The sequence below is a fragment of the Seriola aureovittata genome, chromosome 14 (assembly GCF_021018895.1).
Source record: "Seriola aureovittata isolate HTS-2021-v1 ecotype China chromosome 14, ASM2101889v1, whole genome shotgun sequence".
Classification (NCBI taxonomy): Eukaryota; Metazoa; Chordata; class Actinopteri; order Carangiformes; family Carangidae; genus Seriola; species Seriola aureovittata.
In genome coordinates this window covers 17,283,998-17,297,949 of record NC_079377.1, presented here as the reverse complement: position 1 = coordinate 17,297,949, position 13,952 = coordinate 17,283,998, and the positions used below count along the sequence as shown (strand labels likewise).

At 43.3% G+C, this 13,952-nt stretch overlaps 1 protein-coding gene across 1 annotated transcript in view; it reads right to left on the bottom strand.

The window, feature by feature from the left end:
- Positions 1-13,952, bottom strand: part of LOC130181329 (protein bicaudal C homolog 1-like) — a 54,732-nt gene that overhangs the window by 16,184 nt on the left and 24,596 nt on the right. Inside the window, exons 3-8 of the mRNA XM_056395420.1 lie at positions 13,740-13,809; positions 9,725-9,804; positions 8,638-8,796; positions 7,087-7,140; positions 3,137-3,319; positions 417-668 (exon numbers count right to left, since the gene is read on the bottom strand). Of these exons, the coding sequence (XP_056251395.1) occupies positions 417-668; positions 3,137-3,319; positions 7,087-7,140; positions 8,638-8,796; positions 9,725-9,804; positions 13,740-13,809 (798 nt within the window). The remainder of the gene's footprint in view (positions 1-416; positions 669-3,136; positions 3,320-7,086; positions 7,141-8,637; positions 8,797-9,724; positions 9,805-13,739; positions 13,810-13,952) is intronic.

Sequence of the window (13,952 nt, the reverse complement as noted above, 5' to 3'; positions counted from 1 at the left end):
ACACAGGACATTAAGAGCTCAAGCCAAGCTGATGCAAATCTCGGTGTCCTTCCAACATGCAGGTATGTGGCAGCGATAAATCACACAGGCTAACCTTGAGGTGGCTACAGATTGTTGTTCTAACTGACCTGAACCTCTCAGCAGTTTGAGCAGAGCCAAGCAAATCTCTCCCAAGGCTATTCAAAACCCCCAAGGCAATCATGGTTTCTCCTTCAACCTCATCTCAAAACACATGCCATGATGATGTTAATAAAATGGTGACATCCATTACAGCCACCACCCAGCATGTGGAGTCCGTATATGTTAGGGAATATATTGCCATTGCCACTCTACAAAAACAAAGCTCAGCAGCCTAAAGTCATTCTTCTCAATCAGCGAACGTCAATAAACAAAACACAAACACACAAAGTACACACCATGAGGTACTGCCGTGCCAGGCAGACCGATTCAATGGTGCCCTGAATGTAGACTGTGGATTTCTTCTGGGGGCTGTTGGGGTCAGGGAAATGGATCTGGGCACCTGTCCTCTGGGTGATGTGCTTGATGTTGCTGCCGTTGCGGCCCTTCATGAAGAGGTGGTGCTGGGGCGCGATGTCCAGGTGGGTGGTGACAGAGATGGTGCTTGCCAGGCTGCCAGCCAGGTGCTCCAACAACAGAGCTGTACCCCTCTGTGCAAACAAGGACGACACACAATTGAAACAACTGACAAACTATATGAATATAGAAGTCACTCTCCACCAAATATGTTTTGCTTTTTGTTACTTCACTATTATATTATTCATGGGTCATGGTGGTGTATGCTGCAGAGATTGTTAAGCCCCATGAGGCAAATTTGTGATGTATAGAATTTGACTTGAGTATCATTCCAAGCAGAGTTTTTCTTATATGTGTTAAAACATGAGGGGATCTGTAAAACAAACAAACAAAAAAAAGACAGTGCAGTATAACTGATATTTTAACAAATCCAAACACAGGTCTTCAAAAATCATGTCAGAAATTATATTATATTATAAATATTTGCTTTAATGATATCTCATGAAAACTTATGTCAGAGTCAACCAGTGTTGCATCTGATGGTTATTTTCATTATTAATTAATCTGTCAATTATTTTCTGGATAAAATCGTTTGGTCAGAAAATAGTAAATAATGCCTTTCATAATTCCACTCAGTCTAACGTGAGGTCTTCAAATGGCTTCTTTTGCTCAACCAACAGCCCAAAACCCAAAGATGTTCAATTTACTTTGGTATAAAACAAAGAGAAGCAGCAAATCCTCACATTTATAAAGCCAGCTAATGTTTGGCACTTTCGCTCTTATCGTTTATCAAAATTTATTAGGTGCAATTTTCTGTCAATCATCATAATGATTAATAAACATCACTCTTCAGCTGTGATGCCAACTTTCATTGTGTATGAGCAGTTTATTATATGAGTGTAATAATACAATAAAGAGTGACGTGACAAAGAGTTAATTTCTTAAAAAAAAAAAACAAAGCTAGAACAACATTTAATTCAGAGTAATGTCCAGGCCACATTACAAACTAATTGGTTAACAAGGAGAGAAGTTGAGCCACGTTGCCCGTTTTCCAAAGTAAACACCAGTATTTCCCATATAACCAATGGAAACTATTATTTTCATTACTGTATTTTCCACTGCATTTGCAGGCCAGTTGAACAGCCTCATTCCTCACCGTCTCTGCAGTGCTTCTGCAAGCCATCACTTGGCCTAGTAAAAGTAAGGCATTTCCAGTGTGCAAGGGGAATCTACACACTGTGGCCAGCATAATGCAACAACCCAGGGTGGTTTTGGCAATCCTCAAAGGTGTTCCAAGGGTCTCACACCACCACAAACATAGCACACACATTCCTCTAATCCTCTAGACTTCATCTGGCTGGCTTCCCGATATTGACTGACCCCTCAGACCTACCACACACTCGGGGCTGTGCTGCGGTATACGTACATATGCACACATTTACTGTACAAAGAATATAGTAAAATGCACAAATTCATACTGGTGTACTAATCAAAATAGAAGTATACAAGCATATATGAATAAAGATGCATATACGCCAAATGCAGTTGCTGGCAAACTGGAATGAGCTCCATATTGTTAACTGAGGCCAAGTACTGGGAAAAAAAAAAAAGTGAGGCGGTGGGCATGATCTCTTGGCAGAGATAATGGGGAGAATCTTTGGCAGGCTTTAACTAAACACAACTCAGATGCCTGTTCTGGATGTGCATACATAAAATGTGCAGTATGTTTATGAACATACACAGCTGCAGAAAGGAAGCACAGTAGGAAACTCCAAGACCAATTTCAAATAGGAATGTAACTCAGGAGAGATGTTTGGACTTGTGGCCACAGTAGTGGTCTTAGTTGAAAGAGCAGTGTCTCCTCCCCGGCGGAGAGCTGAACCAGCAGCTGTCCAGTTCAAGCTACCAAACATCTCTCACCACTCTCTTGCCCCTGCGGCGCTAAAAGCAATGAGGCAGTTCATACGAAGTAAAAGTGAGGAGCGCCGAGAGTGTTGGTGGGCCTTGACGTGGTGTAGCCCTGGAAACCTTTTCCTGGTCTGTGGCTCGCCATGTAAACGGGTGGAGAGGAGTGAAGGTGCTAATGCAAATATTGTTACACTCTAAAATGACAAGGAGTGCACAGGTTATTTCATTCAAAGCTCCTTTAACACTGGCTGCTGGGTGAGGGGGTTATGACCTTATGATTTGGTCTCTTTATAATTTCACTCCAATTTAAAAAGGGAAAATTCGACTCAGCCAATACAGTATCAGTATGGACTGATGACATGTGACTGAGCTGGTCAATTAGTACTGAAGCTGTGGATTTATAACGAATTTACATCTACAAACATATTGCACATAGAACACTAATATAGCACATCCTGATGGTTAGACAAGTGTCAACTGCTGCCATCATTGTGTGAGTGTGTTACAGTGCTATATTAATTCAATCCATGGTTGTCTCTTGAAGGGCGACAGTTGGAAATTTTTTTTTAAATTTTATTCTATATAAACTTTTAGATTTTGGTGTCTGAGACAGAGAGAGCACTGATCATCCCGGTCACACAACTATTCAACACCGGCAACAATCTTCACTTCAAAATCACGAGGGGCTCCTCACCTTGACTGCGTTGGTGTTATTCTGTGAGCCGCGCACCACGCCTGTGGCCCTGTAGAGACGTGTCGGGGGCTTGAAGGAGACTGTGAGGTTGTAGGTCTGCGAGATGTGCTGCACGGTGGGGGAGCTGGGGTCAGACTGCATGATGGCGGGAAGCTCAAAAGACAGCACGAGAGGGAGCAGCTCCTGCAATACGGGGGGTGGGGGGTGGGGGGGTGGAAGTGAACATGAGGGAGAAAACCCATCGTATTCTTATGAACATGGCGTCACAGAATGCATCACCACGATGGCTGCTAGAAGACGGCAGTTATTTCAATTTTGAAAGCTTGTCATTATGCTGTCACTGCTTCTGCAAAAGAATAGAGAAATAAAACATGTGCCAACAGCTTTCTTAACAAAAATCTTGTATGATGCTGTGCAGTCTTTCTGACTCATTGAGGCCATTTGGACACCGAGTAAAAACACTGAAGCAAGAGAATGATTTCTTTACATACTGTAGGTTTATATGAATTGATGCACAGACATAACAACCCTTCCTTCAGCAGAAGGTGGCATGTAAATATGTCAGCTCAAATAAATCTGGAGAAGTTAAGCAAAATAAGGTCGGCAGTGCGAGAAATAAGAGCAACCCTTTGTTGAAAGGAACGAAGTACGCTGTAGTGTATACTGTGGCGGTATCACAGGGGAGATCGATTTAAACATTATGGCTACATGGTCGTTCAAACTAAGGTTTCTGCAATTCTGCAAACATCAGTGGTCTATGGCCTGCTCACTCTCATACATTAATTTCGAGCCACTGACTCAAACCACAAGGAGCAGCGACAGACATCAGCTCTCGTCATTTGTATCGCAGCAGTCATTCAAAGAAAATAGATGTGGACAGGAAGGCTTCGCTTCATGCATACACATACTTATGCATGCATGAGAGAGAAATCACACAGGCACACACCCATACACAGACCGACTGAAGGGAATGCACATGTACACACTCACAAAGAGGAGAGTGAATACACACTTTCTAACACACACACACACACAAACACACACACACACACACACACACACACAGTTATCCAAACACTGACTCTCGGGCAGAGCGCCACTATGGTTTTGGCTGCCAGTGAAGGGCAAGCAGCATGAATTGCTCTGACCAAAGAAATGCATCCCTGATCAGTCCCATATGCGCTTGGCCTTACATTTATATCACGTTTCAGCACTCGCTCTCAGAGGGCTCGAGAAATTTAGGTCAGTACTGAGGGAAATGCAAGAGAGGACAAGCAGAACAGCGGGAGTCAGGCACTGAATGAAGAATAGACTGATTTTTATGGCGGCGCTGACCTCAGCTTTTTTTTTTTTTTTTCTTCAGAAGCCTACCTGGCAGATATGAGTTTCACATGTATTCAGCCTGTTAAAAGGGCTCAGTTCTCCCGACTTTAGGGTGAGAGATGAAGAAAAATGAAAATATCTTCAAGGTGAAGCAACAGGCCAGACCTTTCATCACCTGCCTGTCAGCTCCACCTCCGAAAGCTCCTATAAATCCCCGGAGAATCCATCACCTCAACAACCGACTTGTTACAGACTCAAACAGATCTCCACCCAAGAAGGCCTCTGAAATTCAGTAGACCTAACAAGTCCACTACAGTGTATCTGAATGTTTAAGGGACGTTACGTTCACTGCTAATGCAGCCCAGGGAAAATGGCTTCTGGTTTCAAGAGAGATGGGGAGGATGTGGTCTAAAGGCCACCCAGGACCTAACACACAGAATACTGTGTAGTGTTTGGAAACCTCAACAGTAGAGCGTAAAGAAACCCTGCATTTTACAGTGTGCTGCCTTAATACCGACACAATACCACCCTCAAAAATTCACCTCTCATTCCTCTTTTCAAAATAAATTTAAAAGAATAACTTGATATTTTGGGAAGGAAACTTTTCAAGTTCATTCAAGTGAAATGAGAATATTATACTGGCACAGAAGATGTATCTGATTGGAAATGAGGAAACTGGAAAACAGCTAGCCTGTAAAAATTGCTGTTATAACCGATAAAACTGTAACCTGTCGTTTCGTCACCCTTTTTTTTTTTTTTTTCCAATTCATGCTTAATCCATGCTGGTAGGCATTTTTTGTAATCAGATTTGGTGTTCATTAATCAAACATGTATTTTTGTTTTTTTAGCTAATAAGGTGATTGCTAACATTTACAAAGAAATCCTTCAATCACTCTCATTCTGCACAAGTTTGCATGTATTTGTTGACCAACTATTATAAAATATTTCATTTGTGCAGAAATACCTTGTTATGACTGAATGAAGACAAGGATGCTTTATAGATGTGCAGTTTTCTATGTACAGTGATGATTAAGTAGACAAAGTGCTAAAATGAGATGAAAAGAAAATCTCTCCGATGTGCTCCTCTCTCCTGCTGCATTTGAGGAAACTACCACCAGCTGAAGTGATGTCGCTCATTCATGATTAAAGTAATGTGTGGAAGGACTGTCAGAAGTATCGAGTGTTTTAAGGATCACCATACAAGGTGTTTGGGAAGCGTGGAATGAAAGTGAGTATCAAGGTCTGGCTCCATCAAAATAAACCAAGTTGACAGAGGGAAACCTGTCTTCAGATCAGCCTCGCTCATCCGCCGACTCTGTGTGCTTTAGAGGCCAGAGCAATCTTTGTGGTTCTCTACAGCTTATATTATAAACCCCTTTGTACAACACTCACTGCTACGGTTAGGTTTGACTTTTCTTTTTTTTTTTCCACCCATAGCACAAAAAAAAAAAAAAAAAAGAAAAAAGAAAGAAAAAAAAAAGGAGTATGAATTGGGCTGCGGCTTGCTGCTTAAGAAAACAACCATTAAGCATGGAGGGGTATGCATACATGCCGACATTTGCCAATACACACTGCACAAATATCCAGCATGACCTTCTCTTTTTCTCTCTCTTCATCGCACACACTTCACTCACTCAGTCATTCTCATATGCACACACAGCCTTGTTAGTTTTGGTCAGTCCATAGCGGAGGAACGTGTTCACTGTAGACAACTGCTGCGGTGTTGAAATTCAGCAAAAGTTCAGAGATGTAACAGTTCACACGAGCACAGAGGTCCTCCGCCCACAGAGCCGGGGGCTGGAGGCCGAGCTTCCAGTCAGAATGAAACTCAAGATGAAGATGAGGCTTGGACATGGACTGCAGATTGGCCTCTGAAAAGGGCCGAGGCTCATGCTTGTATTTTACAATTGTTCTAGGGAAGTGGTCTGGGAATAAGTTAGGAATGGTGCTTGCGGCTTAGACAAAGTGCTGAAACTGTGCCTGGAGTGCACAGCTACCTACTGTAATACTGGCACTCTTCCATTTGCAGGATTAGGTAGAGGACTTGGCTGTCTTGAGTCTGGTGGTTCGTTTACTGAGGAAGTAACTGTTTTGAGTAATGCACCAATCCCTCCTTCTTTGCTGCTTGTATTATTTTGACATGATATAAACAATCAGTGTTTCCTGAATCAGAAGTCAATCCCACCTCCCCTATTAAAGTGGCTGGACACTGGAGAACCCCTCAGTTCAGTCTGATTGGACTCGCCCCATCCCACATAGATATTAATGGGAAATGAAAATCTGGTCTGACTGCACCATAATCCGTTAAAACTAATCCACATGACCAACAGGGTTGTTGCGTGTCCAAACTGAGGCAGAAGAAGCCATATATCTGGAAAAAATGTGACTGTTAGGAAAAACAATGAGCATCATGCTGCGGGAGAGGTGTCAAAAAGTTTTTATGGGTGTTTTGAAACTTTTTCTCCTTTAAAACTGTCAGAAATTCAAGCTGACCAGAATGGCTTTGCTGCACGAAGTTAAAAACTACAAACTTACACGCCTGCAGGGAATCACTGTTCGGTACTCAAAAACCTGGATTTTTGGATGGAGTATCCCTTTAAGACAAATGTGGCTGAGTTCCAACTTACCCTTATTTTCACCCGAGCTGCCTCCACCCCTCCTGGCTGCCCTGCGATGGACACCTGTTCACAATAAAAAGTTACATATGTAAATCAGTTAGCCAGTCCCTGACCCAATCCAAAACAAATAATGGCTGTGATCTTGCATGTAGTTGCTCTTAATTTCAGTGTTGAATCTAGAACAAACAGGAAACGCTGAAAGGCCTCCTCTAAACTGAAACCTGATCCATTCAGTATTCTTGAGCCACATCATTACTAGTACCATGAATCTAACATCGTAATGAGCAAATTGTCCTTCACAATTTAAGTGATTTACTTTTTAACAAAACCACCTAGAAGAGAGACATGAAATAAAAATGGTGATGATTTCTTCTCTCTTATTCTTTGCCCTCTTTCATAGGCAACTGCTTATTCATAGTGGAGCAAACCAAGAACTGGTCCACGGTGTTACTGCTCCAGATTCAATTTTGGGGAGACAACATGACAAACATAAAGCAGATCAGTCTGGTTCATCTCGGGCCCTCCTTATTTTCCCACACGAACAAAACACACACGTACACACACGGCAGGGTCGTGCTGTGACCAGCAATGATATCTTTCCAAATGAAAATCATTGTTAAAGCCTCTTGTTAGAAATCATCCGCCCTCCTGAAGTGTGCTTAAACAACATCCTGAATCCTACCAGCTCCAGAGAGAGTGAAAGGTAAGTAGCCACTTCATTGATTTTCACAGCTATCTATATTTACTTATCAACACCACTGCACTTGTCAATATGCTCTGCATCTCAAAGGCTCTGCCGCAGTGAGAAAGCTTTTGAAACCAGAAAGAGACCGACTGCTTGAGGGCTCTTGGGCCTGAAAGGAGTCTCTTGCTACTTATCAGCCTTTACTTGCATCATCAGAGTAAGACTGGGGGGGGGGGGGGGGTGTGAGATGCAGAGTACTGAGAAGTTTAATGGTGTGCACAGCAAGCCACACTCTGCAGAGTCCACAGACATAAGGTTAAAATCGGTACCTTGGATAAAAAACATAAGTGAACTTGTCATTACTTTCATTCACAGGTGCACAGTAGAGCACACCTGGCAAAGATAAGTATCTGATGCCGTGCATGGCAGTGTGCTGAACTCCTCATACTACATTTTAATGGTAATTACAGCAGGATCCTACTGCTCCTTCTACCGAGTCCAGCCAAAACACACCGGCTTCCTCCGGCTTGGCCAAACAAAACAGCCAACTAGACCGACTCTCTGCAACCTGTCCAGTCAGAGACGCTGTGACAGTTAGTAAATGGACTGGGGTGGTGCATGTACAGATCAAAAAACACTTTTCTGAACCAGTTGTGGAGAGATGATGAAAGTAAACACTCAAGGCAGCAGAATGCAGTACACTTACACTCAAAACATAATCATGGTGCGACGTTGCGGTTCATTAGATGAAAGCAAAGCATTCGATGAGGCAAACTCTTTGATCAGCAAGTGGTAAACATCTCGCTCCACTCGTCTATCCATCATACCTCTGTGTGAATGCATATACATATATCCATGTCTGTAGCCCCACAAACCTGGTTGCTTTTCTCTGTCTGGTTGTTCCTGTTGGAGTCGGGGAAATGGATGTGGCACCCCGTCTCCTCCATCACCCTCTTGATGTTGTTGCCACCTTTGCCGATAACGTGGGAGTGCTCCGTGTGGGAGACGTCCATCTTCAGAGTCACCCTGTTACTCTGATGAGGAAAGACAGGGCTGAGGTGAAGTGAAGATCAATAACACTTGCAAGAGTTCTGTGAGTGCAGTATGGTACGGTGCATGTTATCACACATGAAAGATACTACTACAAATATTAAAGTTCATCTCATGCATTCATTGTAAGTTGGACTGCACAAAAAATATTGCTGTAACCGTCTTCCTCTACGTTCAAATTAAATTGGTCAGTTTTTATGGCTATGTGTCATTTTAAAGTACAAACCAAGACAAACTGCACTCTCTGGTTCGCATCCTGCTCCTCGGATTATAAATGTTGCTTTGCTGAAAGTCCAGAGCAGCATCTGTCCTTTTTACTCCATCTAAACAGTCACAAGACCCAGAACCTACAATTTCCCCTCTTTTAAACACTTTCACATGCTGCAGTCATTTAGAAAAGAAGTAAATGAGCAACAAAATATGCAGGATATTAAAAAAGAAAAAGAAAAAAAAAAAGAATCAAATTATCAAATAGCTCTGCTGTGTCTGCCAGACTAAAACGGCCTTTCCGTGACAAAACCATATGAAATGCTACGAACCGAGCCAATCACATGCTGCTGCCTTTTGTGTGTGGCTGTTTGAAAAGTGCATGGATGATTGCCTGCCCCCAGGGGGTGCTACAGAGCAGGCGCCCAGGTAGGGCGATTTCTTGTGTTGCCATGGCAACGAAGCCTTGCATGCACACACACTGCAATCCACAGCAGGCTCTGGGATGCGAGTATCTGGCCAGATTAGTGCCAAGTTGCACCATACTGCTGTGTGCAATCTGTCACTTGGACAGCGGGAGAGCCGAGGTGAAACACATTCAGCAAAACTGAGCGCCAAGAAAGGGTGTGAAACAGAGGCTCGAGAGGGCAACACAGAAGAGACACACACATGAAATCTTCACTGCGATAAAGATGCTTACTGTACCTTTGTGTCGAGGACGGACATAATTCTGTCTTTGGCTTCCCTCACGTTCTCCCTCTTCCCGCAAACCTTGATGTGTGGATCTGCAGGGAATGACGAAGAGAGAGAGAAAGGAAAACATTAAAAGCGGGGACACAGAGTATGTGTTTATCATGTCTGCATGTTCAGTATGTGTGAGTGAACGAGTCAGTGCTGATAAATTTTCAGATAGAATGTGAGAAGTGGGACACGGGTTAAACCCATTTAACCAAACATGACACAGCAATCTGCATTTGTCAACAAATTACAGCGCGTCAAGAGAAAAGCTCTGCAACAGTAATTGCTGCGTTGATATCTGCCGAGACTCATTTAAGTCGGCGAGTAACCACATGGCACAGGGAGGGAGAGGGTGGAGGGGGGTGGGGGTGGGGATGCAGCTCTGTCGAATTGCATTCAGGCAATTCATCAGTCAGCAGAGCCCACAGAACCAACAGAACCACTATGAGCTGAAGATAATTGTTCTGCTTCAATTTAGCCCCGACAGAGACAGTCATGTTGACGCTTGTCGTGTCATTTTCCTGGAGCTCATTCTGTCATTCAGTCCCTGCAAAAATATACCCCAACTAATTTTTCAGCTTCTTTTTCAGACTTTGTTGCACAGGAGTCAGCTTGCCTGTGTGTGTGTGTGTGTGTCAGCTGACACGCACAGAACCAATGTTGTCTCCTCAAAATCAAGAAATGATGAGATACCAACCGGCATCAGAAACTGCGACATCCTAATTCTCTGTGTCAATACATTGAGTGCACGCACAGAAAAAGGTGCAAGTGAGTTGCAGTGCTTGCGTCTGTAGCCTACATCTGGCTCCTCCACATGCCGGACCCCTGGAGGACCAAAATGTGAAATGTGCAAACACATGCATTAAACAGCCATGCTCCATCGCTCCTGTGTTAACTGTACTGAGCTGCAGGAAGTCCGGTAAGTCCCATTCCAGGAATACCCCCCCAGCCCCCACACACACACAGCAGATCTCAGACTTACAGTATAGCCGTCACACAGGACCCACTGAATCCGATTCATTGTCACTGGGACCTCTGAGAACCCCACGGTTACATGCTTAATAGTGCAGATATGAGAACAACTAAAAAAAGATGGTCGGAACAATTTTAGTGATGACGAGGGAGAGTTCCAAATTCACTGAATATTTTTGATGATGTGTAACTGTCATCAACAACTCACCAAAGCCAAACAAGCTCTCCACGCAGCTGAGAAACACAAAGAGAGCACATTCAATCTCCTTTACAGAGCAGCAGAACATGGGTTGGCTCGAATGAAAACTTCTGTTGCCCCTGAGTATCAGAATGAGCTTCAGCCCTCTGTTTAATGGGTAAACTATGAAAAACCGTGAGTGCCAGCAACCGAGCACTGATCTTGTTAAGAGTGTCACGAGGGTCAGGCAACCTCAACACACACTCAGAGACATGCTACATCACATGAAGGAGTAACAACAGCTCTCAGATGTTTTGAGGGGTGGGAACTAAACAAAGGCCAAGCTGCAGTCTGAGACAGGAAAACAAAACAAAGGAAAAAGAGCAGAGAGAGCGGTCAGAGACCCATCGCAGCACCGCCACTGGTTCCAGGAAATTTTCCCATCATACAGCTGTTGCTGTGAACAATAGAAATCTCTCAGCTTCCTCCTGTGTCACCCACTGTGACCATTGGAGGGAGTATGGTTCTTCCAGTGTCTAACCTGCACTGCACATCTGGCAAACATTAGCCAGCCTAAACGAGTGTTGCAGTTGTGATGGTGAACACCCCCACATTTTTTGAAGTGGAGTGTGCTGTATGTTCTTTTTTGATGAATGATTTGTGGAAAAAAAAATGAACACCTTAAGCCTTAATTTGGCACAGTCGACACCTATAAAAACAAACACAAACAAGAGAAGACTTGCAGCTGCAAAAAAGTGCTCTCAGTTGCACAGATTTTTACACTGTTTCACTTGACAGAGAAGAAACCTTTTGACCCCGAGCTCTGTGCTGGCAAAGCTAGAGCATTTTTCCAGCTAGGGACTACATTCGAAAATACCACACAAATGAAGGGAATTAAGTCCTTTTGGCTTGGTGGTTCTCATTCAAAACATCTGCGGAAACGTTGAAACAGACAATTGGCAAGCAGGAGTTGCATTAAAGATATTTACCACATAAAAACAAAGAAAAAAAATCAAACCTTTAGAATTACAAAACATGAAAAAAAACACAAAGACTTGCCACACAGTCTTGACCACTCTGTGGCACAGTTCTGAAGTTGCAACACAGAACTGTCTCGCACATGAGCGATACGGGTCCTCACTGCATCACATCGCCGGCAGCGCACTGATGATAGTTTGCCCCAGAGGTTAACTACTTGCCTTATCACACTTATGCAGGTGGCAGCGATGGCTAGCTGCAGGTGATGTATGAAAAAGAGGAGCTGGCATTTTGATGGAGTGTGGCCCTTTATGGACAGAGGTTACCAACATATACACACACACACACACACACACACACACACACACACACACACACACACTCACACACACACACACTCATCTGCCGCTATCCTGACAAGTGTAACTGATCCCAGACCACACATGGGAGAAAACGCCAACGCAAAATTCCGGGAAAACAACAAGCAAACTAACACCCTCAAAGAGAATGACTTTAGTCCAAACAAAACAGCCACGTTATCAGCTATTTTAGGATGGCGATGATGGCGACGGTGCCAATGACTTTTGTGTTGTCACATCCTGTGTTACATGATGAGGGGAGAATGGAATGTGGATCATCACAAGTAATTTTCCTGATGGCTTCTGCGAGGTTTCAACCTCCAGGTGACGCACCCCCCTCAGTCGTCCGAAGCCTGTTGACTCTGTAAGAAGTAGAATACTCTCATCTCACCCATCTTGCCTTTCTCCTCCCATGAGTTCAGGGTGTTGAAACGAATGGTCAGTTCCACATTTCTCATAAGATAAATAAGTGATTATCCAACATTCCTCCTCTTGGTTTACGCAACACTGAGGGAAAATCTTGACGGGCTCAGGATTTGAAATATTCTCACTTCACACTCAGAACATCATTCCCAGGTGGTGTTGGAGGCAGGTGTTGGGAGGCAAGTTTGTTTTGTGAATGAACTAATACTTTGGGGTGAATGGAGGGCTGTGTGTGAATGGGATTGTCAGGTCGTACAGTTCAGTATCCAGAGAGAGAAATTTTAAAGATTCTGATGTAACCCCTGTCAACTATTTTCTACAGTGAGTGAGGAAGTTACATAATGACATTGGACTCCACATCTGGCTTGAGGACGCACACTCGCAATTCTCCTGAGAACAACAAAGTGGGCACAACTACACCTTCTAGCCACCCCCCCCTTCCCTGAAACTCTGCCTCACCCCCCCCCCCCCGGATGAGCTTTAAATAACCGTGATAATGTTTTATTGGTAAGAGTGCTGGAACAACCCCCCCACACGTACACACACACACACACAGCAGAAAATCCTCAGTGCAGATGAAGTTACTGTCTTGTGAGGAAACGGCAGACATGCAAACTTTCATCTTCTTTTAAATTTATTTTTTAATTAAAGCTAGTGCAACCTTGAAATACTTTCCTCGTGTTGGTCCGAGTGTAATGATTTTACTGAGAACATATTTCTAGTTGAAACAACATAGACTCAATCATTAACCTATGTTGTTACTTCAGATTCCTACAATCAGTTTAGTTGTCGGTCTCCTTGTTGTACATCTTGTGAAGTACTGGCGAGTGAAAGGCTCTGAAGTTATATGTTTAAAGTCTGAAAATTGATTTGCTGAAGACAGAGCTTTAAACGTTGATGCATTTGATGAAGGGCAAGTTTGGTCTTCATTTGAAATCACATTCATACAGGTCCACTGTTCACTTAACCCTCAAGTTGCACAAGAAAAAAGTAAGCAGATCCAATATAAGAATAATCTGAAAATGAGATGTAAAAAAAAGAAAAAAAAGGGAAAAAAAAAAAAAGTAGTTACCTTTTTTGGACTTGGCTCCGATTTTCAGTTTGGACGGCCATGCTATCTGTGTTTGGGTCTCATCCATGATCTGGAACAGAGTGAAGGAAAACTGACATTAGCTTATCACATATCATATCAGTGTTGGCAGACACTGTGTCCGCAGGAAAAAACAAGCAAACAAACAAGCAAAACACAAACTATTGCATCAGCTTGCAGCATGTGATTTGGCAG